Raw genomic sequence first — 24,015 nt, 5'->3', positions numbered from 1 at the left:
TACCTTGATGTTGATGAGCAGCTCCAGGAAATTTTTTGGTGGCATAACAACTGACGTGTTCAGAGGAATCACATAGCACTTATCCAGGCTAAGGTCAAGATAGGCAGTGAGTCTCTGTTGAGGAAATATTTATTTTAATCAAAATCAAAATAATGAGAACATCAGAAAATTCACACACAGACTTTGCAAAACTGCTATTGCCCTGTGCTGTTCTTCAAATTATTGTTTTGTTCACTATAAAGTCTGTCCAACAAACTCCAATGTGAGGGTAAGCAAACGCAGAAATAAAAGGCAGTCTTGATGACAGTTTAAATCTATGACAGGGATTGTGCAAGGCAGCAGGCAATAATTAGCTCAAATGCACTACAGTAATGAAATTACAAAGGTGTATCTGAGCTGCTAGGGAAGCAAGTACAGTATTCACTGATTCCTAGCACCTGCATTTTGAAACAATAGGATAAAAACCTTGCTCTAATCTCCACGCTTTTGTATTTTGTTACAGTGTAAAGGGGAAATGCTGCTGGTAAGAACAAAATATAGAAGGAAAAAAAATACTGTTACAGATAATGTGACAATAATATTTTTATTTTAAAAAATACTACTGACTTGAATTATTCATGATTAGTCATAGCTGAATTATTCTCTTTATAGTACCTGAACTGCAATATTTGCCATTATTTGGTAAGAAAAGAGATATAAAAGCCCAGGGAATTATCCTGATGAATCCTATGGCTCTGTTCACTGAGCTGTGTTTTACTGCATCTGTTCTTGCTAAAGACGACATTATCTCAAGCTGCTGAAAGCTCTAAGGCTGTGGACATATATAAAATACTGAGCACCAAGAGCCCAACAGTCAAAATAGCACCAGGACAGCAACCATCAGCACAACTAATCTCATTACATGAGAGTAAGTGCTGTGCCTATGGCAAATGATCCTTCCACTGACCTTTAGAGCAAAGCCTTTAACCAATTAAAGCAAAAAGTAAATTTGTAATATTATATTGTTCCTATTAACTTCTTACATACTGCTGCTTTTTTTCTTCTGCTTTTCTGTCTTTAGAGGCTTTGCTCTAACTCTTAACAGAAGCTCCCTAAATATATTCAGGAATATTTTTAAATGACATAGCTCAAGCAAGTAATGTTTTCCTCCAAATCTGGTTGTGAATTTTTGATAGATAGCACTCATTTTGCCTGGAAAACTTTAAACTCTGAAGCTTGCGTAAAAAAAATAGGATGCTTCCCTATTTTTCTTTTTCAGCCTTGCTTTAAAAGGTTGATCAGTGAAGTATTCAAATATTCACAGAAATTTAGCTTCCTGAAAACCAGCTGTAGAACATTTCATTGCTATCAGACAGATCCCATCAGGCTGATACAGCAAAGAAGGGCTTCTAATTGTTTTACAGCTGTCATTAATACAAAGAGCTGTAGGCCTGTCAGCTGCCTTACTAAAAATTTATTACCACGATTCCTATAAAAGTTTTTTCTACCAAAAAGGAAGAAACAGCTAAAGTGTTTCCATTCCCTGATTCAGTGCCTTTAGGAATCACAGTAGCCTGTGGTGCACAAGGAAAATTTAGCTTCTGCTAGGCTTCCTACGGCATTCGGAAAATGAGCTCTCTTCCCATGGTCAGTCAGCTGGCTGCTTCCTTCCCTTTCTGCTGCTGCTTTGGAGTTTTTGAGCTGTGCTATGAGAGCAATCTCTGGGGTGCCTGAACATACCTAGAGACATCAGACACCATCAGCTCCTGCAAGTTGAGGTCAAAGCTATGACAGCCCTTTCTAAACTTCCCTCAGCACCACAGCAGTTGGGTCAAATTCTGGCTTGGGGGACTCAGCACAGCAAGAACTTTATTCTCTTTACTTCCTCATACTAAGGAAAGGAAATAGCTCTAAGATTTTTTCCTTTCTAAAAACAGAACCATATTTGCAAATGGTGGTTTACAAACTACCTCATGGTTGTATAACGCTGTACTTTGTATGCCCGGTTAATAATTGCTTGCAGCCTACTGCTGATCAAAATGTTTCTGCTGCCTCCTCCACCCTCTGCTTTCCTCTACCACAATAATTAGGGAGTACATTTATCAGGATGATGGAAGGGGAACGTTTTTCAAGTTTTAAATGCTTTCAACTTCTTCAGAAATATTTCTTACCCGGTGGAAGTCATGGACGATATCAGCAGGATCACTGTCAGCAAACTCAGGGACTGGCACACTGATAAACTCAACATCTTCCTCCTCCAAGATCTGAATATTTTGCTCAATTGTGTGGTAGCGAGCACTCTGAGCCTCTGCCCCAGGCTCAGGTAAACTTAAGCCATCTTCAATGTACTTTATTCCACAGAAATACACGCCACCCTGCTAAAAATAGTGAACAACTCAGCAACAAAGACAGCAGTAGCCTTGTTAGAAGTTTAAAACTAATATTCTCAAAGGACTGTGGAGAAGAAAAACTTGTCAGACTAGAGGAAATGTTTTCCCTTTAATTTGATTCATACATCAAAGTAGGAGCCAGTTGCTCTCTGCAACAAGACCATGGGTAAAACCTTGATTGTACTGAACCCAGAGGGAGTCCTTCCCTTGAATTCAAGGGAAACAGGATCCCAGAAGCAGGTTCTTAAAATCTAGTCTTCTATTTTGCATCCATTATCTGTGGCACATTGCATCTTGTTTTCAGAAGGACAATGAAGTTCCTATGCCTATATGTATGCATATTATTATTTTTATTATGTTATGATTTAACTGCAGTCAATAATTACATTTTAAGACATTGAAACTGGTAATCAAAAATCACTTCTGAAATGCAAGTGTAACTCTGAATTTGGTCCTGCTTGCAGCAGGGGGTTGGATCAAACGACTTCAGGAGTTTTCTTCCAACCTCAATTATTCTGTGAAGTTGCACAGTTTTGCAAGGCTTCAGAAGTTTTGGAAGTCAGTTTCTAAAATTATACATTATTATAAATTATAAATTATTTTTTGTTGTGAACAGTTTTAAAAGACAAAAAGGTAATAAAAATAAATTAAAACAACCAGTTTGTATCTTTCTGTCACAATACATACGGCAGGTTACCTAAGCGAAGTGTAAAATACAGTTCTGAGTCTGAGGAAGTCATATACCAAATTCATAGGCCAGACAGTTTTAGAAACACACAACTTATGCATATGCACATGCCATCAATTTAAAGTTATACTTTGAAAACATCTCTTCAGTGCTATGTTAACTCAATTCCTGGATATCTCCTTCAGCACAGGTCTGACACATTAACAAGCACCACAGGGCTGAATTAAATGGCACTTTCCGTTTCAGCTAGCTGGCATGTGAAAGGTGGAGCGCTGCGGTGCTAAGCAGGGATGAAACGCGCATTAGTAATACAGCAGGTCTTCAGCCTGTTAATCCACCAAGATACGCTATGTTGTTTAAGCCCTGTTTGCGACACTACCACTCCCCTGTAAAATAGCTTAACGTGATAGCCAAAGAGACTGTAAATTGCAAATTCAGCTAGAATTTCTCATGTTTAATTACTTTGCCTTCTACACTAGCAGCTACTAAAATGGTTTAAAAAAATAATCCTGGTAGCAGGGACAAGAACACTGAATTTCTGCCTTATAATTATATGCACTAACCAGTGGGCTAGAGGGATTCATATTTTGCTTACACTCTCCCTTTCTGACCTTGTGAATCTTGCAACACCGGCAGTTTCTAAAGGAGAGAGCGTGTGCTCACACCACTTGGGCAATATCCACCACCACCCAGTGACAATTTCCCCTGAGGAAGACAAACAACATTTAACTTGGTTCTCCCATGTTTCAGGTAAATGCTCCACTTCCCTGGCACCACTGCCTTCAGAAGGCTCCTCTTGCAGTGGTGCCATTTGTTAAAGACCGAAAATACATTTTGTTAGAGGTCTAATCTTGTCAGCGCGGATTAGGCTTGACAGAGCATGTTTAACCAGGTTGACTGTGCTTCTCTCAAGTCCCCTGCAGGGTCTGGTTTTCTTATCTCTGTGGAGGCTAGGAAGGAGGAGAGTCACTGCACTGCTCTGAGAAGCAGTCCCTTCCCTGGGCATTAGCAGTACCACACGCTCTAGGAAATCTGGAGTCAAACAAGGAGGCTTGCAAGGGGTTAATCTACCTCCACTATTCAGGACTTCGGAACATGAGAGCAGGTGAAAATCTGGGGCACCACTGGGGTTCCTAAACCCAAGTCCTATTTCGATAGAATCCTTTCTCCACAAAGTAAGGTTTTCAAAAAGTGTTGCTGTCTTTTATTTGCCAGCTTTGCTCCTGCCCTCCTCTCCCAACAGGTAACTTCAGAGCAGGTCAAACGCTTTACCCTTAGAAAAGCTGAAGTTTGAGAAAGATAAAAATGCGAGCAGCAAGGCTATTTGGTTTAGTCTGCTGCTCCTCTTCCCTCTTCTAAACATAAAGCCTAACAGAGAAAAATGCAACCCTCCCATAACAAAATGTATTCGACTTACCTGGAATGCAAAATATTTGTACAGATAGGCACCACCCAGGATCACACCAGCCAGCATAAAGGCCAATCCGAAGCACATGCACCAGCACCAGGCCCTCCTCTGCCCAACAGGCACGGCATCCTCAGGGTCCTGCAGTGCATCAGAGAGAGCCTCAACACACTGTTCCCAAGACACATGACAGCAGGTACGTCAGGCCCAGCAAGTACAAACATTGCATCCATCAGAAAAGGCTATATGTTCTTTATCACAATTGTTTGAAAACTTATTTTATTTAACAAAGTTTAAAACAGATAATTTAAGTTGAGGATTAGGAACACTTTATACTAACAGTTACCTTTAATGTCATCATCACTGACCAAATCAGCAGACTTAAGGAAGAGAAAAACATAACAAAAACTCCCGAGATACCTAATAACACACAGTAAGCCACTTCACAGATTGCAGACAGAAAAATATCCGTTCTCAGGCAACCTCCATGCCAACAATAGCAGAGCAAGGAAGTCAATTCAGAAAGGTCAGATTCTTTTTTATCTTGGTATACGCAATTTAAGTGAACCTGAAGAACCGACAAAAGATCAAAAGTACTAAGGAGAGCAAAATATATCCTTTCCTATGTTGTTCTATCAGGAAGAAAGAGACTTTACTGCCTCTTTGCTGGCAGAACAATAAGAGCGGGAATGAAAAAAAGTTGCAGTTAAGGAAGTTTTCTGCTCTAAGACAGCGTTGGCCGTGCCTCAATCTATCTGCTGTGCATGTTATGCTAAAGGAGTGACGGGATGTTTCCCCTCTGGGGCACTAGTTTGCATAACCATGCAGTCCCTACAGGCATCCTCAGCAATAAACTGCTGCTTGCAAAACCTTTCCTCTCTATCAGTCACATTACAATGCTCTTTCCTCTCTCGAGTGTTTGCATAACTCTCATACAAAAAAAAAATAAAAAAAACAAACAAAACCCCATCTTTGACTCACCCTCTTCCAAGCCATGATAATAATGGGAAAATACCAGAATTCAAATAAATACAAAGCAATTCATTATGTCTTTGCAACAAAAAAAAACCCCAATAGGGTAGCATGATGACTAAGGCAAAAGAATTACGACCAAATAAGCAAAAAGTCTCAAACCAGAAAATCAAAGACAAGCATAAGGGAAGCACTTGAGAAGGCACTGATAGCTATGGTTCTCAGTTTATCTTCTGCCTCATGGTTTTTTTGCAGTATTTGCTAACTAAGATGATTTCCCATTTGAACAAAGTTGTGGATGTAGTCCCCACACTGTCTTGCTCCAGTAGGAAAGGAATTCCCCTCATCCAGCCAAAGCCATCTAAGCAAGTCTGATACCAAATGGAAAGGGGACCCTCCCTGTAAATGGTGGGGGAAAAAGAGGCGCTTCCTGAGAATGACTCATCACAATCATCCCTGAGAGGGAGTAGTCGTCTTTTGGAGAGACTTCTTTACACTGATTATAGAGGGAGATTCCTTGGTTAACAAACTGGGTACCTAATTCATATGTAGCTAAAATTAGGTGATGTGAAACCCACCTTTACAGTACATAGCAATTATCTTTCACAAAGAAGTGGCAATGCAGCTTCTTTGCCAGGAAGCGGCTGCCAAAATCTGATTCTGAAATATTCAGAGTCAAACTCTGAAGGTATTTCACAGATTTTGTTTTACGTTACCTCCTCGCAAAGTACTGCAATAAATCAGATTGTGAAATCTCCATCTTTGGAGGTTTTCAAGACTCAACTAGACAAAGCCATGACTGATCTTGCTTTGGCAACCATCCTGTTTCTAAACGGAGGTTGGACTAGATGACTTCCAGAGGCTCCTTCGAACCAACATTTCTGGGATACATTGCAAAGCAAAACAAGAGTGGCTAGAAAACAGTTGCCATGAACTGAAAAAGCAGAATGAAAAGACAAGTAGCAACTATTAAAACTTTTTACATTAGTAATTATTTAAGAAATTCAGTGTAAAGAATTACAGGATTACTGGCTTCATGGTTTTTAACCTGGCTGTTTGCAAAGACTGAGAATAGGACATAATACCCATGGTAATCTAATTAACTTTCAGGTCAGGTTAAGATTCACTGTGGATTCTTCTACAAATCATCTCAATTATAAATCTAAACCAGGTAAAACAAGGATTTTTATTTTTATGTTGCCCTCTATCATTAGGTAACTATTTCCCTAGATATTTCAAAACATAAAGGACACCCAATTGAAACTTTTAAAAATAACTCTAATTTAAATTGTTCTAAGTTTATGTCTGAAAAACGGATAGCAAACTGGCTGTAGGATACAATGCCAAAATGCTCCCTAATGAAGAATATAAAGAGTATCTTTATTCTTTCCCAGTGCTGCTTTTATTCTCCCCCTTTTTTTAACTTCAAGCAGAATTATCCATTAGTGGAATAACTGCCTCTTCCATTTGTCCATCATTTTGTACGTTCAGAAAGACTGACAACATATGCATCTGGGAAATGGTGCAGAAGGCATATACAGCATAAACATCTACCTGGACATGGGGATTAATGTCAAATTAATTTTGCATAGGTCACAAAAATAACCAGAAAAAAGGAAAGTAACTTTTACACTTTTGCCATACTAGGAAGAACCTGAAGGACAAGATTATCAGTATTCCATCCTAAATAATTTTGCTTGGATATATGAGATGACAGATGTAAACAACAGGCTTAATGTAACTCTCTAATCCTCTAACAGCAGCTAAATTTTATCATTATTATTTCTGAAGGCAACCCTAATAATGGCACATCACCATATTTTGTATTTGTAGTTGCCTATTGCATTGATTTGTCCACAGCCTACTGAAAACAGCACATCAAATTTAGAGCTCTTGCTTAGGACAGTGCATGAAAGTACTGCATCTCAGTACAGAGGAACCACAAGCATTAGGTAACACTGAAAACATTTTATGCTGTTGAAGGAGAGAGAATAAAGAATTTATTTTCTCTTCTGAATCTGAAAACCAAGTACACCATCAAACAGTGTAAAACCATCTTAAATTAAAATATTATAAATAACCTACTGAAGCTAAATTATACTCATATTATTAGCTGTCCCGTGGCTAAGCTGGCTAAGCTTTTGTATTGTTGCCATGACAGCTTAGTCTGGGCTGAACTGACCCAAAAGAACACTTCATCTCTCGCTGTATAAATCTGACCCTCCACACAGCAAGAGAAGAAAGTGTGACAGATGCTCACCCTCCTTCCAGGTGACTCATGTTCTGAAAGAAAAACATTAAGTGAAAGCAGATCCCCGCTAAGAGGGACAGTGCTGAATTAGCACCTCTCCCCACATAGTTACGACTGCACTTTGTTCCCAGATAGCAGCACCAGCTTCTGAAGCCAGAGCGCAATATGAGATTGCAGCCTCACTGACTAGTTTTTCTCTAGGTCAGCTTTCCGCTGCCAGAGGTATCTGACAAAAGCATGCAGCGTATACTTGAGGTGAAGATTGACCTCTAAAAATGTGCTGCTCTATTTTACGAGCAGCAATAATTAATCATTGCTGTTATGGAGCTTTTCCTTCCTTTCTTCTGCTTCATCCCTGCTCCATTACTTCCAACTCCCTGGTGAATCCTCAACCTTATGATGATGCCACAGAACTAACCTCCTCTGATGCAAAATGCCTCAGGAGGAACTGGATGCAAGCCCAATCCTGGCTTGTTTCCCTTGATGAGCTGATTGTTCTAATTGGAAAACATTTGATTAGCGTATTTCCCATGGACAAGACATGAAACAGAAGCACCTCTCTGCCACTTGTACACTAAATCCTACAGCGTCAAAATTAAATGGTTCGGAACTTCCCAACCTGAATAGCTTCAAGCTCTGCAGGAACAATTTTCCTGTAGATAGAAAATGAGAAGTATTAAATTCTTTATTATCTGAGATTGGCAAGATTCAAATCTGTCTTCTTCTCACAAAGAAGTTACAAGATGACTGCAGTTTTCACTAAAGATCCCTTCATCAGTGACCACAGCAGCTAATATAAAGCTGCACTCTGTCTTGTTACTGGAACAATGAAATACTTTAGAGATAGACAAATGATACCACAAACTATTTACCAAACCACCTCTCAATTACAGAAAGAGAGATCCTCACAAGAACATACTTAAAACAATGTTCTTGAGTGGACAGAAAGAAAAAAAAAATTAATGACCTCTAAATCTGCATACATTAGCAATTATTAATGGCTACTGGCCCTATATTCTCTTGCTCTTTTCAGTTCAATTTTAGTGCTACTTTTGTTTTCTTTAAATAAATGATGAATTTCAGAACCATCAAATTCATATTTGGGGTAACATCACAAAATTTTTCTAAGAAACTTCAATACTGAGGCACAAATGTGTTTAATTAGACTTGGTAATTACTTAGATTTTTCCCTTGTGGCTTTTTGTACATAGTGGAATATAATTGCTTTAACATTATGAAAGTAAAGCAGTCTAAAAACTTACATGGCATATGTCTAGTTCATATTAAAATGGGTGAGAAGATTATCAGACCGTGTTCCTTTGCAGAAATTAAGGACACATCAATTATATGAGTAAAAGAAAAATTCATTTGGATCAATTAGTAAGAACCCACCTAAACCAGATACAATGGATATGCTGTAGAGAGCCCAGAATATTGCATGAACGATGTGCACCTATGCAAAAGATAATGGCCCAAATTCAAAAACAGATACAATAGCAATAATTTTGAGAGGGGGAAATGTCTTTCAGAACCAACACGCAGTCTTTGATCCACAGAAAAAGCAGATGCAGAGTATTACTGAGTATTACAAATATTACTAAAAATGTCTGCAGCATAATACACAAACCATCCGTAATTATGCATCTGAGAATAACATCTAATACACAAATTTCCCCGCCGCCCCCCACCCCCCCCAAGCTTACAATTAGTGTGGGCAGAACTGGCTGGAAGCTGTTCAGAACAGTTTTCTTCCGAGGTCCTTTGTGTGCCAGTTAGCTCACACGGATGGACAGAATGCAGTGAGGCAGACTGAGCTTCCTAAAGGCAAATATTGACCAACTGCCGCTTTAATTAGTGGAATGTGGAGAAGGGAAGTTAATGATGACTCCCTAAAAGTGTTTTTTTAATGAGGGAGGCTAAAAAGTCCTAAAATAAAATATTGACCAACGGCTGCATAAACTGAATTCTGTTGGTCAGGCTCGCCTGCTCTGACTTGTAAATCTGACATCTGTAGAAAATCCTCCCAAAAGACAGTCAATTTAAAATGAACTCAATTTAGAAAGAGCTCTGCATTCCTCCCATGGTATTCCTGCCTGAAGACTGCTCCAAGCCTGGTATTCTATTTATTACTTGTTGCAGATGGGAAATTAAGGCAGGCTTTTGCAAGACTCCTCACTTGGCAGATGCTGTGAATCTGGAAGGACATCATACTGAGCTGCCTCTCAAGCAGTAATTTTATGCTTCCTAATGAAATTAAATTTAAAATTTAAGTACAATGATCTTTTAACTTGGTAGTTGGAAAAACAAACTATATACAACAGATGCTTCAGAGATCTCTCGCTTACCACAAGGAGTGACGTATTCTCTCTACACGGACGATGAAGCCTGAAAACAAGCTATAGTTGTTTATGTGCAGTTGATATCTGAACACTGCAACGCCTCTGTGTCAGCACTGCCAGTTCTTCTTCTGTCAAGATGGACAGGGACTTGTCCATCTGGCCAGAGGCTCTCTGCCTGAGGAATAGCATGAAAACCAGACCTTAGTTCTGATGTTTTTTGCTGCAGTCACGTAGCTTGGATAACAGAGGAGATTAATTAATTAGGCACTTGGTACTATTAACCTCTTCCTGTATTTCTAATATTTGTATATGTTCTATAAAATAATATTGTAAATACAAAATCTGTTGTACAGCACTAGGAAATCCAGCAGTGAGAAGAAAATACATGCCAAGAGATTTCCAAAGTCCAAGGTCATTTTTATATTAGTTGAATGCTACCTTTCACCAAATGGGAGTGTTTTATTTAAAAAATCAAGTGTCTGTCAAATGACTCACTTCATGGTTCAAACATGATAACCATCACAGAATGAAAACATTAATATAAGCAGTTAGCTCAAGATCATCTTAAAAAGGGAATCGGTGCTGGTGGATAGGAAGGAAGTTGCATGTATCAGGAAAGACAGAGGTGAAGGGAGAACAAAATAAAAGGAGAAAACCCATCAAGAAAAGGGGAGCAGGAAATAAAACTAGAGCGAAACATGGTGGAACATGAAGACTTCCATTTCTCTGCAGGAAGTCAAGGAAAATTACAGCTGTAAAGTGAATGTAAAGGCTGTGAATCAGCAGTTCACCCACAGCTACGTGATGGAGGGACAATTAAAAAAGCTGTCTTGGAAGAGTAATCCTGCAACTCTTAACTGCTGTGAGTAATCCTGATTTACCAAAACACTGCCTTCAACTTCTGAGACAAGAGATTACAAAACTTGATAGCAGCTAACAATTAAAGAGGACAGGTAAAGAAGGAAGAAGCCTGTAACTATTTAGTCTGCTGCTCTGATTAAATTTGGGAGCAGTATTGACAAGAGTGGTTATTTTTATTGTTAGCTTTGGTCTTACGTGGAGTAGAAAGTGGGAGGAAAAAAAAAAACAAAACCAAACACATTTATTTAAACGGCCTGAAATTTCTGTCTTTATAGACTAGGCAAGGACTTTCTTTAGGTGACTCACATGCACTGCTTTTGGCTATATCCTCATCCAAGGCTGTCTAGAGCAACTGTGTAACTAACCACACACTATATTTTACTGTATTTTCTTCAAACTGTGCTCCTTCCCCAAATTGTTCCTTTTCTCTCTGTCCAGTTCCAAGATCCTCCAGCTCCCTTCTCTCACCACCAAACCCAATGGTTTCAAGTCTTCCTATAATTTCCTTCTTATCCTGTGTCTCTGCCCCCTGTATATTTCCCCATCCCAAAGCCAAGTTCTCCAGTCTCTGCCACATGCAGAGCACTGGATGTACCTTATTTGTGTTTCCTCTCCCTTCATTACTGCTACAAGATAAACCATTCACTGCACCACCGTGCTACACTCTGGGGAAGAGGAGCTGGGCTGTGGCCACAGAGGTGCTCTGTACCTTTAGCCTGCCCCACCAACCAACGCTCCTGTGCCTCTTGTCCCGCATTTTCACTGTAAACAGGGGCCAAGGACTGCCCTCCCTTCTTTTTCTGCACAGCAGTTAGCACAACAGGATCTTAATACCAGCTCATATTCCGTCTGAACATCAGGAAATACTTTTTTACTGTGAGGGTGACTGAGCACTGGCACAGGTTGCCCAGGGAGGCTGTGGAGTCTCCATCCTCTGAGATACTCAAAAGCCATCTAGAGATGGTCCTGGGCACCTGGCTTTAGGTAGCCCTGCTTGGACCAGATGATCTCCAAAGGTCCCTTCCAACTTCAACCATTCTGTGATGCACATCTACAGTTTTTAAGTAACACTAACACCATGCAGGGAAAAGATTAACAAATCATTAAAAAAAAAAAAAAAAAAAAATCCAGGACCGCTGAGTAAAGCTCCACACATCTATTTCCTTTGCTTTGGGGCTTTATGACTCTTCTGCTGTCTCCCCCCACCTCACCCACAACACAAAACTTCAATAAAACCTATGACACTTGGAAAATGTGTTGCCTTTAAATGTCTGGACGCTGAATTCAAAAGTTCTTGTGCCACTGACAGCCACAGAGATTTGCAACTGCCACTGCACTGAATACGAAAAGTTTTCATAAGCTGGGCTAGTGAAAAAGGTGGTGAAAGTCAGGTTTTTTTACATGATATGTAAATGTTGATGAATTTACTAACACATCTTCATAAGTTAGAACAACGGAATTTTGTTCTGCGTTCCACATCTATTCTTCTGAAGTATTTTAAGAAGAGAGAAGTGTTCTGGTACAACATTTTGCCAGGCAGATGAAAGCTTGCACAAGTATCTGGCAAGAGGTGCCTGAGGGATGTTTATTTTTTAAAAACAAGAAACCCCAAACGTAAGAGGTTATATGGTACATTTTTCAGAACACATTTTGCTTTCAGAAAACAAAATCACTACACCCTTTATGGTTACAGCATGTCAAACACGGCATTTCATTAAACTGTCCAATTTTGAAAAAGGCTTCATTTTCACACGTTGCCAAAATAAACCCTTTCCCCCATCTGCATTCTTTGACTTACAATTGACTTGTGTTCTATCATACTTACAAAAACCACACTAAATAAATCTGTAACTTTAAATGCAATATTTCTCTCAGCTTTATCCTGAATTAGATCAATGTTTGAAAACAGGAACCGAGAAGGTTCCTATTCCACTTAAAATGGATCAATACTAAATTATCTTTTTGACCTTGACTGTTCCAGTTCCTGTCTCTTCCTCATCCTGCTTGCTTCTTATGTCTGAAATTTCTCTGCTTTTTTCCTACGACTGTCTGAATCTCAAGACATCAGCATGATGGAACGCTATGTGGATTTAACCTAGATTTCTCTCAAGGCTATTTTCCCAAGCGGTGATGGCTCTTTCACCCAAGAGATCTCATTAGCATGCACATATGCACCACTGAGCCTCAGAATTTAATAACTCTATTCCCAGTTCAGCCACAGATGGTATGTCATCTCAAGCAAGTTACAAACAGCGTGTCTCAGTTTCTCTCGAAAGTTGAATATAGCATCACATAAACCACTTGGGAGGTCTCTATTCCAGCCTCTTGCTCAAAAGGAGAGTGGACTCTGAAGCCTGTCCAGGTTCCTCAGGGCTCTTGTCCAGCCAGGTTTGAAAACCTCCAAGGACTGTGACTTCAAAGCACCTCTGGGCTCAGCATTCAGTTCTCCTCAGATTGAAAAATATTTTGCTTATACCCAGTTGGAAGCTCTCCTTTTTCAATTTATGGCCACTGTCTTTTCAGTTACCTCCCTAGGTGCTGAGATGCTGCTGTGAAGTCCCTCCGCAGCAGTTTCACGTTCAGGCTGAACAAGCCCCACTCCCTTGGCCACTCCTCACAGGGTATGTGCTCCAGCCCCCAACCATCGTAGTGGCACCTGCCAGACTTGCACAAGTTTGTTGATGTCTTTTTTTTTTTTTTTGGATCAGAAAGCTCTCAGCCTTCAGCGATGCCAGTGACTCATGCCCAGCTGACTGTCCACCAGGAGCTCTGGGTTTTTCTCAAGCAGATCAGCTTCCCAGCCAAGGTGGTCCCCAGCCTGTCCTGATGGAGGGGTGATTCCAGGTGGATTCCAGGTACAGGACTTTGCATTTATTATTTCTGAAACTCATGAGATTCTGGTCCGCCCATTACTGTAGTCTGCTGGGGTCCCTCTGAACAGCAGCCCTGTCCTCAAAAAACATACCTTGCTAATACAGGTGTTGGTGAATTACGATGCATAGTACCTGTACAGCAAGCAGAGCTCTCTGTGTGGAAGCCATTCTACATGCAAATACAGAGTATCATTTAATTGTAGCACTTATGAGTATCAGCACAGAACAGCTGACCTTGAAAGGCTTTTAATTATGCCCTCTTTCTAGAAGAAACTATTCTAACAATCTAAAGGGCTTCACTGCAATTAGACTATTCAAAGCCTCAAGTGGAGCACACACTCCAGTACGCAGCACCTGGCTGCATCACACCCTGGAGAAACACAGACACTGGCTGGTGTTGAAACACCTCACCAACACCAAAACTGCAAGCCTTCGGCAAGACAACTCACCACACTGTGCAGCGGCCTCGAAAAATCATGTTCAGCCTCCCACCCTGCAAAGGATACTGGATTTTCAAATGTGTGAACACAAGTGTTTTCTATGCAGACTGTATCTTCTAAATTAAGTAACTAGATCTTCATGATTCAGCAACCATGTAAGATCCACCCCAGAGACCACTGCCCTTCCCAGTTATGATCTCCCCAACATACTCTTTTCCAGAGTCATTCCACCATCTCATTCTGCTCTCAAAACAGCAGAAAGCCACAGTCAAAAGCAGAAGTTTGCTGAACCCTAGGAGGAAGACAACCACAAATTATGGAAGGATTTGCATTCAAGGAACTCTACTCTTAAAATGCTTGTGGGTTTTATTTTTATGTGTGTGTGTGTGTGTGTGTATATATATTTTTATATATATATATTATAGACATAATAATATTTGGAATGGGGAAAAAAAAATCAACCTATTTTTACCACGACCTCTACAATAATTGCTGGGCAAATATTACTGTGCCAGTATTTGCATGGTACATTTTGTAAGGCTGTCGCACAAAGGACCCTTGCTTGTAGATGCTGCACGGATCACCCAGATAGGAGCGGGAGTCTCTCTGTAAGTCCATTGCGGTCCAAACCCTAGGCCACGTGATGTCTGCTGCAAAACCATTTCTGACTTCATTGCAGAGCTCAGTCTTATTAATTACCTCATTCCTTTGGTTTACCACAACTGTAAAATTAGGACAGATATCAGAGTTTTATAAATTAGCATGCTTCTCATCTGTAGATTCAAAGTAATTTCCACTGAGGATAAAAAGCAGTACATAAATAGTAAGAAAATGAATGTTGTATTATTCATATGGATCAGGAGACTAAAAACAGATAATACTAACCTTTGTCAATCATAGCATAAATGGAAGGGACAGGGAGAGGAAAAAAAAAAAAAGGAAAGAAAAAGGAACCTATGCAATAGCTAACAGAACAGACAATTACTTATCCCAGCTGTAGTTCTTATGTTGTAAATAAATCATAATGTTTTTGGAAGTACAGCATAGAAAATATTTAAAATGACTAGGACTTAAAAATGCAGTATTTACTTTCAAACATATTTCCCAAAGGTCACAGGGACAACTATTTCATCTGTATGCAAGCTATTTGGTGCCTGTAGCTAGTGGCTACTGGATAGAAAATACGTATAAAGCTGAGAAATATTCCAAAATCGCAACTGCAGAATAGTTAACTGAAAACATAACTGGAAGTAAGTATGCTTACCATCTTTATAAGCCCCCCTCAAAAGACTATTAGCATCAAAATTTATTAATTTACTGATACGAACAAAATGGAAAAAGCAATGCAAATAAAAAAAAAAATGATTTATTTGAGTCTATAAAACCAAACCTATTAGATTACATTTGCAACTGTAAATGTTTCATTAAAATACTTAACAGGAAAAAAACCTCCAGATATACACATTATATTTTTAAATTAAACTTGTATGGAAATAGACATTCATATAATCATAGAATAGTTAGGGTTGGAAGGGATCTTTAAAGGTCATCTAGTCCAAGCCCCCTGCAAGGAGCAGGGACATCTTCAACCAGACCAGATTGCTCAGTCCAACCTGGCCTTGAATGTTTCCAGTGACAGAGCATCAACCACCTCTCTGGGCAACCTGTGCCATTGTTCTACCACCCTATAGCTGTATCTAGTCTAAATCTATCTCCTTCTAGTTAAAACCATTATCCCTTGTCCTGTTGCTACAGGCCCACAGGCCCAAGTAAAATGTCTGTCTCCATCTTTCTTACAAGCCCCCTTTAGGTACAGGAAGGCCACTACAAGGTCTCCCCAGAGCCTTCTCCAGGCTGAACAGCCCCAACTCTCAGCCTGTCCTTACAGGAGAGGTGCTCCAGCCCCCTGGTCATCTTCATGGCCCTCCTCTGGACCCACTCGAACTGGTCCATGTCCTTCTTATGTTGGGAGCTCCAGAGATGGACGCAGTACTGCAGATGGGGTCTCATGAGAGCAGAATAGAGGGGGAGAATCACCCCGCTTGACCTGCTGGCCAAGCTTCTTTTGATACAGCCCAGGATGAAGCTGGCTTTCTGGGCTGAGGACATGCCTTGCTGGATCATGTTGATCTTCTCATCTCATCCACCAGTACCCCCAAGTCCTTCTCCTCAGGGTTGCTCTCAATCCATTATCCACCCAGCCTGTATTTGTGCCTGGGATTGCCACGACCCAGGTGCAGGACCTTGCACTTGGCCTGGCTGAACTTCATGAGGTTCTCATGGGCCCACCTCTCCATCCTGTCAAGGTCCCTCTGGATGGCATGCCTTCCCTCCAGCGTGATGTCTGTACCACACAGCTTGATGTCATCAACAAACTTGCTGAGGGTGTACTCTATGCCACTGTCCATATGTTGGATTAAATATTCACTATAATAGAAGGAGTGTAAACCATTTCCCTTTAAAATATTATGATTCCAATAACACTTTATTTGAAATGTTTGTTTTTACAGGAAAGTTCAGCATTTCATCTTGATCCACATCTTCAGAAATGAACTAATTTAACTTTAGTTTTTCCCACTGAACAGAACTTTTTGTTCCAACAGACTCTATTTAAGTGGCATTCTTCATACCACTATGCAATGTTAATATCCAAACTAGTTTCTTGAAGGTTATCAGAGTACTGCAGCACAGAAACACAGGAGTGAACATAAGAGAAGTATTTATGGCATTAACTATAACAATACATGACAGCAGAGGATAGGTTTTCTACATATTGCACTATATAAAGTTTCATCTAATTACAGACTTTTCCACATGACAATGTTAAGCAAAGAAAAAGTTCTCCAAATACATTTTTAGGGCAAGTAGCCTCAGCCAAGTATAAGTTTGTTAATCTGAAAAGATAAACTATTTAGAACTGTGTACAGTATTTGCATTGTCTCTATGCTCATCCCTGCACTGAATTCATAGAAGCTGTAATGTACAGACATCAGCTCTTGCTCAGCCAGCCAAAACCATAAATGATACAAACATCTGACAAAGCAGTTATCACAAAGGTCTGGTAGAACACATCCTGTTTGAAATATTAAATATCATTCTTCTGGGAAATGGTTGTATTTCCCAACCAAAGCTTTGTATTTGTTATTCAGGTCAGGAAGTGATGAGAAACAGAAAAGGAAGCAAGATACGGACCACTGGCAGAACTCCTCTGTCCCACAGGTTCATTTCCATTGCTTGAGGGGACGGGAATGACACAGGCTCTTCAGATCACTTTTTGAACTTTCTAGCTTCTAATTCCAAATCAAAATAGCAAGAGATTTTCAGAGGAGCACCATAAACTTTAAAAGATCTTGGTTTTTTAGTATTGTTCTCTCAACCACTGGCAACCTCTACAGAACAGCTTTATGAGCCAAGCGTCTCAAGAACACAGCTATCTCATTTTCAGGAAGCTGCAGTACTTAACCAGTAGCGCAGATTCACCGTGTAAAAGGATGCAGGGGATGACATCAGCCAGGCTTCTTTTCTTAGGAAGAGTTCCTCATGGACAACCCCTGCCACAAGTTTTGTTTACATAAACTCAATTTCCCAGAATTCATGCTTGCAGGCACCCATAAAGCCAAATCAGTAACAGAATCCTAGTTATCCTCTGTGTCTGAAACTGAAAAGTTTTCATCTCAGGTTTGGTGGCTTTTCATTAAAATCTCAGCAAAGTCAGGGAGAAGGAGGAGAGAATTCAGTTTGCTAAGATTTTTTACTTCTGGTCCTCTTTTAAATAATCATGCCTTAATCCAGAATGCTCTGACAGACAGCAGAAGCTGGTTGGTTCAATGACCTAGTTGCATCACAGAAAATACAAAGACTGCTCTTTCCCCAGTGGTGACTGGTGAAAAGCCTGTAGAACATTTAGCTGGAGGAAGGCTATAAAGGGAATAAGGAAGCTCCTCCAAGAAAAAAAAAAAAATAAAACCAAACAAAACAACCTCAAAACATCCGTCTACAAACATGTCCCATAAAGTGGAAAAACCTGCTTTCCTAAGAGCAAAACAATAAGCAAATGTCTATTGATTACCATGTATACTAGCATATATAGCATATAAATGTTATTTAGTATTTATACATATTTACACACACACACAGTATAGCAACTGTAAAGCTAACATCTTTAATTCAGAAACATCTAACATCAATTACACTAAATCTAAGGGTTTTTCTACATGAAAAAATAATGCTCATTAGTTGCTCAACAGTATTTCCCAGGTGGACCCCTCTTACTCTGTGGTTAAAGTGCCTATTTTAGTATGCTTTAGAAAAGATTATGCTAAACTGAAAAAAAAAAAAAAAATTCATTTTAGAGTGTACAGTAATAATGCTCTGATAAGGAATAAATGCAGAAAGCTGCTGCTTTTAAAATTCGTAACAAATACACATTCACATTGAACTCTCTGCAGACACAGCTACCCAAAGGTCAGCTATGATATATACGTGTGAACCCACAGCTTCCGTGCCCAAAGATGTATTTTGTAAAGATGTGCTGAGTTGAGCACCTCAACTAAAAAAAAAAAAAAAAAAAAAAGAAAAAAAAAGTTTGCTACCTACCCTAGCAGAAGGGAGCAATTGCCTGCAAGTTACTGATGGCCCAAAGAGCTTTGAGGAGGACTTTATCTATTGAATGGACTCTGCAAAATGTGTGAAGACTTCAACTATGCTCAGAACCATCTTTGGCTCTCCAAAGATCTATTGTAGGGGAGAAATGTTAAAATATCATGCATTGTTTGTTTGTTGGGAAACTGGGTCATAAAATACCCTATTGAACTGACAACGAGCAAAGCGGAAAATTAAATGTGGCCTGAGAACCTTCACCAAGAGTATTCTGTACTTCGGCCAAGAATTATGGCACAGAAGTACCCCTCCCCAGCAGCAGTAGCGGAGGTGTAACGGTTCCCTACAGGAAGTATGGAGCCACTTCCACAACATGCAATAATACTGGCAAGTAATTTATACAGAGGCAGGATTAGCACTCTTCATATTTAAACTTCTTTTTAAGCAGCATATTCCAATCCTTAAGACCATTGCCTTCTGCAAAGCTTTTTTTATGCTGTTGTTCCCCTGATACATCCCTTCTCGCATCTTCGAAGCTCTCCTCTCTTCTCCAATTAATTTCCTCCCAGTGTCTGCATCAGAGGTTACTTTGCAAATTTCGGTGAGATCAGAGTACTTCTGTGGCACATCATCAGCATATTTTGACTGCAAACGCTCTTTAATAAGCCATAGGAAGATTATCCACTTGACAGTAATCCTGTGATGGCAGACAGAGTGGCAGTCTTCATGACACCATGCCGGGAAAAGCAGCAGAACGAGACTGTCAAGAACTAGCCCAAAAGCTCATTCCACAAATCTTTATTTTCTGGACATTTCAGAGTATTTTGCTTTATTCATTAATATAAATTGGTTTACTAAAATCTCTTGCTCAAATCTTTGGAAGTTCTTGATAATAAAATTCTGAACCTGCCATTCCACTGATCCTCTTCCATTCTTAAGTGTTTCCATTTACTTCAAGTCCCACACACCTCCCAGGACTTTATTCATAAAATGTAGTAATGAATTACTACATCTGTGATCTACATCTATTTATTGTCCTACAGAAACAATGTCTGTAACAATACAAGAGAGGGGAAAACAAGTGTCCCATATACACTGGTTTGGAGATGTGACCTTTTTCCAATCTATCAGAATTCACTCTTCTACATATCTTCCCATATTGCCTTCAATCCTCACTTGAAGCTAAGGGTTTTCCAGCAATGAAGTGATAGGAATAATACATTTGTCAGATGTGGTTTATTTTTCCCCTGCCCTCCAAAGAACTGCACAGGCAGTAGAAGTTCCTTGTGGAGGGAGTAAAAAGATTTGTTTCCAATGCATTTATATTGCAGAAGGGAAAGTTCAGAGAGTATATCTTGCACTTACCTCAAAGGTATCAAGTTTTACAATGGCCCTCGGTTACTTTTTTGGTCTGAGATCTGAGAATAAACTCCCAGACTTGAAGATCCAAATACCTCTACAGCTATTTGACATAATTTCCCTCATTACTGTTAATCCTGTATGGATTGCATAGCCTTTTCTACTAAGACTAGAAATTACGTTAGTGTACTCAGATCTGCTTTTATTTATGCTTTAAAACACGTAAGCTGAAAAAAAGCTTATTCAAGAGAATTTTGCACACTGGTAGTTGTAGGTCTGCAGTTCCACTGAGAAAAGATGGAAATGTGTCAAGGAGAATGTCAAAGGCTTGATGTCCCTTAAGAGTGCTCATTTGCTTTTGGAATTTTCATCTGTACAGAGCATCCACCCCTAGCATGCTATTTTAGGACTGTTTTAAGCCTTGTTCAGGCGTGTTCATCCCCCGATAACTGTGCAAGAACTTGTAAGTAGCTACTGTAAGACCAGACCACCTTTTGACCTGGTTAATAAATGTTTGCAAGTCTCATTTCTAGGCAAAGAAAGCAGTGCTAAGACCTGATCAGAGTTACAGCAGATCCTGTACCTCATCCTCAGCTGCAAGAGTTTACAGCTCTGCGTTAAGGAAACCATAGTCAAATAACACACTTCCGTCAGTATCTGGACGGGGTCAGGAGGATTTGCTCCCCAGTGTACGATTAGCCAGATGTATTTAGTTTGTTTAGCAGTAGGAAGAACAAGCCGAAATGGGTAGGCTATCTGGAAACAAACATCATCCAGGGCAGATCTGGTTTCCAAGGTAGTATGAAAAACCCTTTTCTGAAACTTGTAGTGTGTGTCTTGCTTATGTGCTTGGTGTCAAACTGATCTCCAAACCTGGGGTCAGGAAGGAACTCCACAGCTCAAGCTGGGCTCAAGGAATCCACTACCTTCTAGAGTAGGGCACTCCTACTAGGAACAACTAAGCACACAGATCACCTAACGGATTTCCCATAATCGCAGGCAATTTGAGTAATGATATTGTCTCATTTGTTGTGGCACATTGTTCTAAGGGCTTAAATACTTTGATCCGAGTTTTAGAAAAATGCCGTATGTTCAGCAGAAGTGTGAAATTTCACCATTTGCTATATCAGGAAGATGTAACTAGAAAACATCTTGTGGTCCCCCTTGGCTTTGAAATGACAGTGGATTCTGCTGGTGAAGAACCTAGCCGCATCAGAACCACAGCAAAACCTACAGCAGGGGACAACTTCATGCTAAAAATTTAACAGATACTGTCTTCCCAGGCACAATATCATCACAAAGACTTAGGAAATTAAAAAACCACTATCTCTTTTGCAGATCCAATCTCATAATTCAGAGGCCTGATGCACAAAAGATTGTGAAAGCAAACTCAAGTTTTCGTTCTCTTTTCAAAGAGCTCAGGGCAAATTACACTACTCCTAATTAAAAACTGGTTTTGATTACAGAAGCACAGAAATTGCAACCAAGAACCTTCATATTCTGGGCAGTTTTGCACTTCAAAAACTTTAAAAGCTGCTGCTGTTTTGTTCTTTGTTGCTGTTTGGCGACGCGAAGGGAAGGCAAAAGAGGCTGGAGTTGGGGTGCTGTTTTGGGGCAGGGGGAGGCAGCTCTTTGTTCCTTTATTTAACCCAGCCCAAGTTTCAAGGCGAAGTTCGCTGTAACACAGTATCACCCGGCTCTGCAAACGCGGCCAAACCTCCCAACTTCACCCCGACCTGAGGCATTTTTAGGTTTGCGAGCTCCCTAGCAGCTCGTCGGGAGGGATTAAGGGCGGTGTGGAGACCAGACGCGACCCACACAAAACAGCCTCCACGACCGACCCCAAAAACACGCAAGGGACGCCCCGACCTCCCCCACCGCAGACAGAGACAGGCTGGGAACAGCCGGACTGAGGGCAGCTGGCCCGTCCTCGCCTATAAGCGCGGTGGGCCGGCGAGGGGCAGACCCTTCCCGGGCAGCCCCTACCCGGGGCCGGCCCCCTCAGTTCGCCGTGACTGGCGGGTCCGGACGGGACACGCCGCAAAAGGAGACGAAAGCGCCTTTAAAAGCCGAACTGGACCCGGTCCAAGCGCTGCCGGGCTTAATAAATAAATAAATAAAAATAAAAACCACCACAAAAATTCCCAAAGTAGGGAGAAGCGGAGCTTTAAAGCTCGTTCTCCCGTCAGCCATTTTAGAAGCGTGAGCTGAGAGGGACGGCGGGGCACACCGCTGCGCAGCTTTCCCCGCTGACCCGCCCGCGGTTTATCGCCAGGGTGGGGAGGGGAAAAGCCTATAAAGAATAAAATCGTCCCCAGCGCTTTTCCCTTCTCTCTGCAGCACCGAGCCGAGCGGCCGCAGCGCAGCCGGGCCAGTCCCCTCGGCTCGGTCCCCCGCCGCCCTCACCTTGGCGTCCGGCGGCAGGATCAGCACCTGGCTGTTCTCCTCCTCCTTCTTCGCCGCCTCCTTCTGCGCCAACGCGGAGTTGAACGACACCTTCACCATGGCTGCTCCTTAACGCCCCGCACGCAGAAGAAAGAAGACGAGAGGGAGCCTGGGCCGGCGGAGCTTCGAGAGCTACCGGCTGCCTCCTGCCTTGTCGTCCCCACACTCCTCACCGCGACTGCCACCCCTGTCCCCTTGTCAGGCGGCGGAGGAGAAGAGGGAACCGCGGCCTGCGATGGGGCGGAGAGAGCAGGAGGCGGTACCTGACAGGGCGGGCGGGAGGGAATGGGGGAGGTAACGAGGGCGGCGGGGCCCCGCCCTCCGACCGGTCCGTTGAGGTGCGGGGACCGGCCAAGTGCCCTGCGCAGTCACCTCCTCCCCGGTGCCTGGCTGCGGCCCCGGGCGGTATCGCCTGCTGCGGCCTGGGGCCTGCGCCCTGGCCCCGGCACGGAGCCCCGCAGGGAGCCGTCCCCGCTCAGCCCCGGGCCTGGCTTCTCTGCAAGGCCTCCGGGGCCGGCCCGGGCTCGGCGGCGGCGGCCTGGCGGGCCCTTGGCGCGCTGCTGGCCCCGCTGTCGAGTTGCGGTTTCGCATGGGGGTGCCACCTTCCTCGGGGGGCTTGGGGTGGCACAAGCGGTTTGGTTGACTCGGTGCAGCGTCTGCATTTTTCAAGCTGCCGGTTTAATGTGATTTTTTATTAAAAAGAAAATTTATGGGTGTTACAATCGGGAAGAAAATAAAAAAAATTCTATATAGGCAGCATGGAGGTGAATTCCACCAGTTGTTAAACTCTTTGGGAAGGATACAAGGAGTACAGGGAAAATTGAGGTGTGACCTTCCTCTCCAACACCGTGGGTATAAGAAGTCAAGCAAACCCATCACACCATCCTGAGTAGGGTGCTCTTCAGTAAAACCACGCAATGCACGCAGTCGTGTTGTGGGTATAGCTATAGTCTGCTTCAAAAAGGATCTCATTTTAGTGACTCACTTGGGTAGAGTTGATTTCCTGGCAAGAGCTTGGCGGAGTAATGTTTCTGTCATTCTTGGTAAGATACCTGGCAAGGAAAATGCAGTCCTTGAGCTCAGCGGGCACTCTGCTGCTGACTTGGGCAAAATCTGGTCTTTCTCTGCACGGCATTAGATGGCACCAGGACTGAACTGTCCTTACGCTATGTGCCTGGTCATTGGTGTCCTTGAAAATTGTTGACCTAAAATGGCTGACAGAAAAGCTAGCTTAACCGGGTTCATTCTATCATCCTAAAGTATTTTCACCTAAAGATCTACGGATAATTTAAGGATCTTTTTTTTTTTTCTGATAAAGATATAAAATCCACAAAGCAAACCATGATAATTTTATGTGATCTCAAGATAAAACAGCTGATGGTACAAGTTGCACCCAAGACTGCAAATTGCCCCA

The 24,015-nt window shown here is 41.5% G+C and overlaps 1 protein-coding gene across 2 annotated transcripts in view; it reads right to left on the bottom strand.

Moving 5' to 3' along the window:
- ITM2B (integral membrane protein 2B) overlaps positions 1–22,830 on the bottom strand; it is a 28,662-nt gene extending 5,832 nt beyond the window's left edge. Inside the window, exons 1-4 of one of the 2 annotated variants that reach the window (XM_086771853.1) lie at positions 22,563–22,830; positions 4,475–4,603; positions 2,151–2,354; positions 4–114 (exon numbers count right to left, since the gene is read on the bottom strand). In XM_086771853.1, the coding sequence (XP_086627979.1) occupies positions 4–114; positions 2,151–2,354; positions 4,475–4,603; positions 22,563–22,661 (543 nt within the window). In that variant the 5' untranslated portion in view covers positions 22,662–22,830. Of the gene's footprint in view, positions 1–3; positions 115–2,150; positions 2,358–4,474; positions 4,604–22,562 lie in introns of both variants that reach the window. The other variant, XM_086771852.1, reaches the window with a different exon arrangement.
- Positions 22,831–24,015: the final 1,185 nt, after the last annotated feature.

This window comes from Chlamydotis macqueenii, chromosome 1, assembly GCF_036417535.1.
Source record: "Chlamydotis macqueenii isolate bChlMac1 chromosome 1, bChlMac1.mat, whole genome shotgun sequence".
Classification (NCBI taxonomy): domain Eukaryota; kingdom Metazoa; phylum Chordata; class Aves; order Otidiformes; family Otididae; genus Chlamydotis; species Chlamydotis macqueenii.
This window is presented reverse-complemented; position numbering and strand designations above follow the sequence as displayed.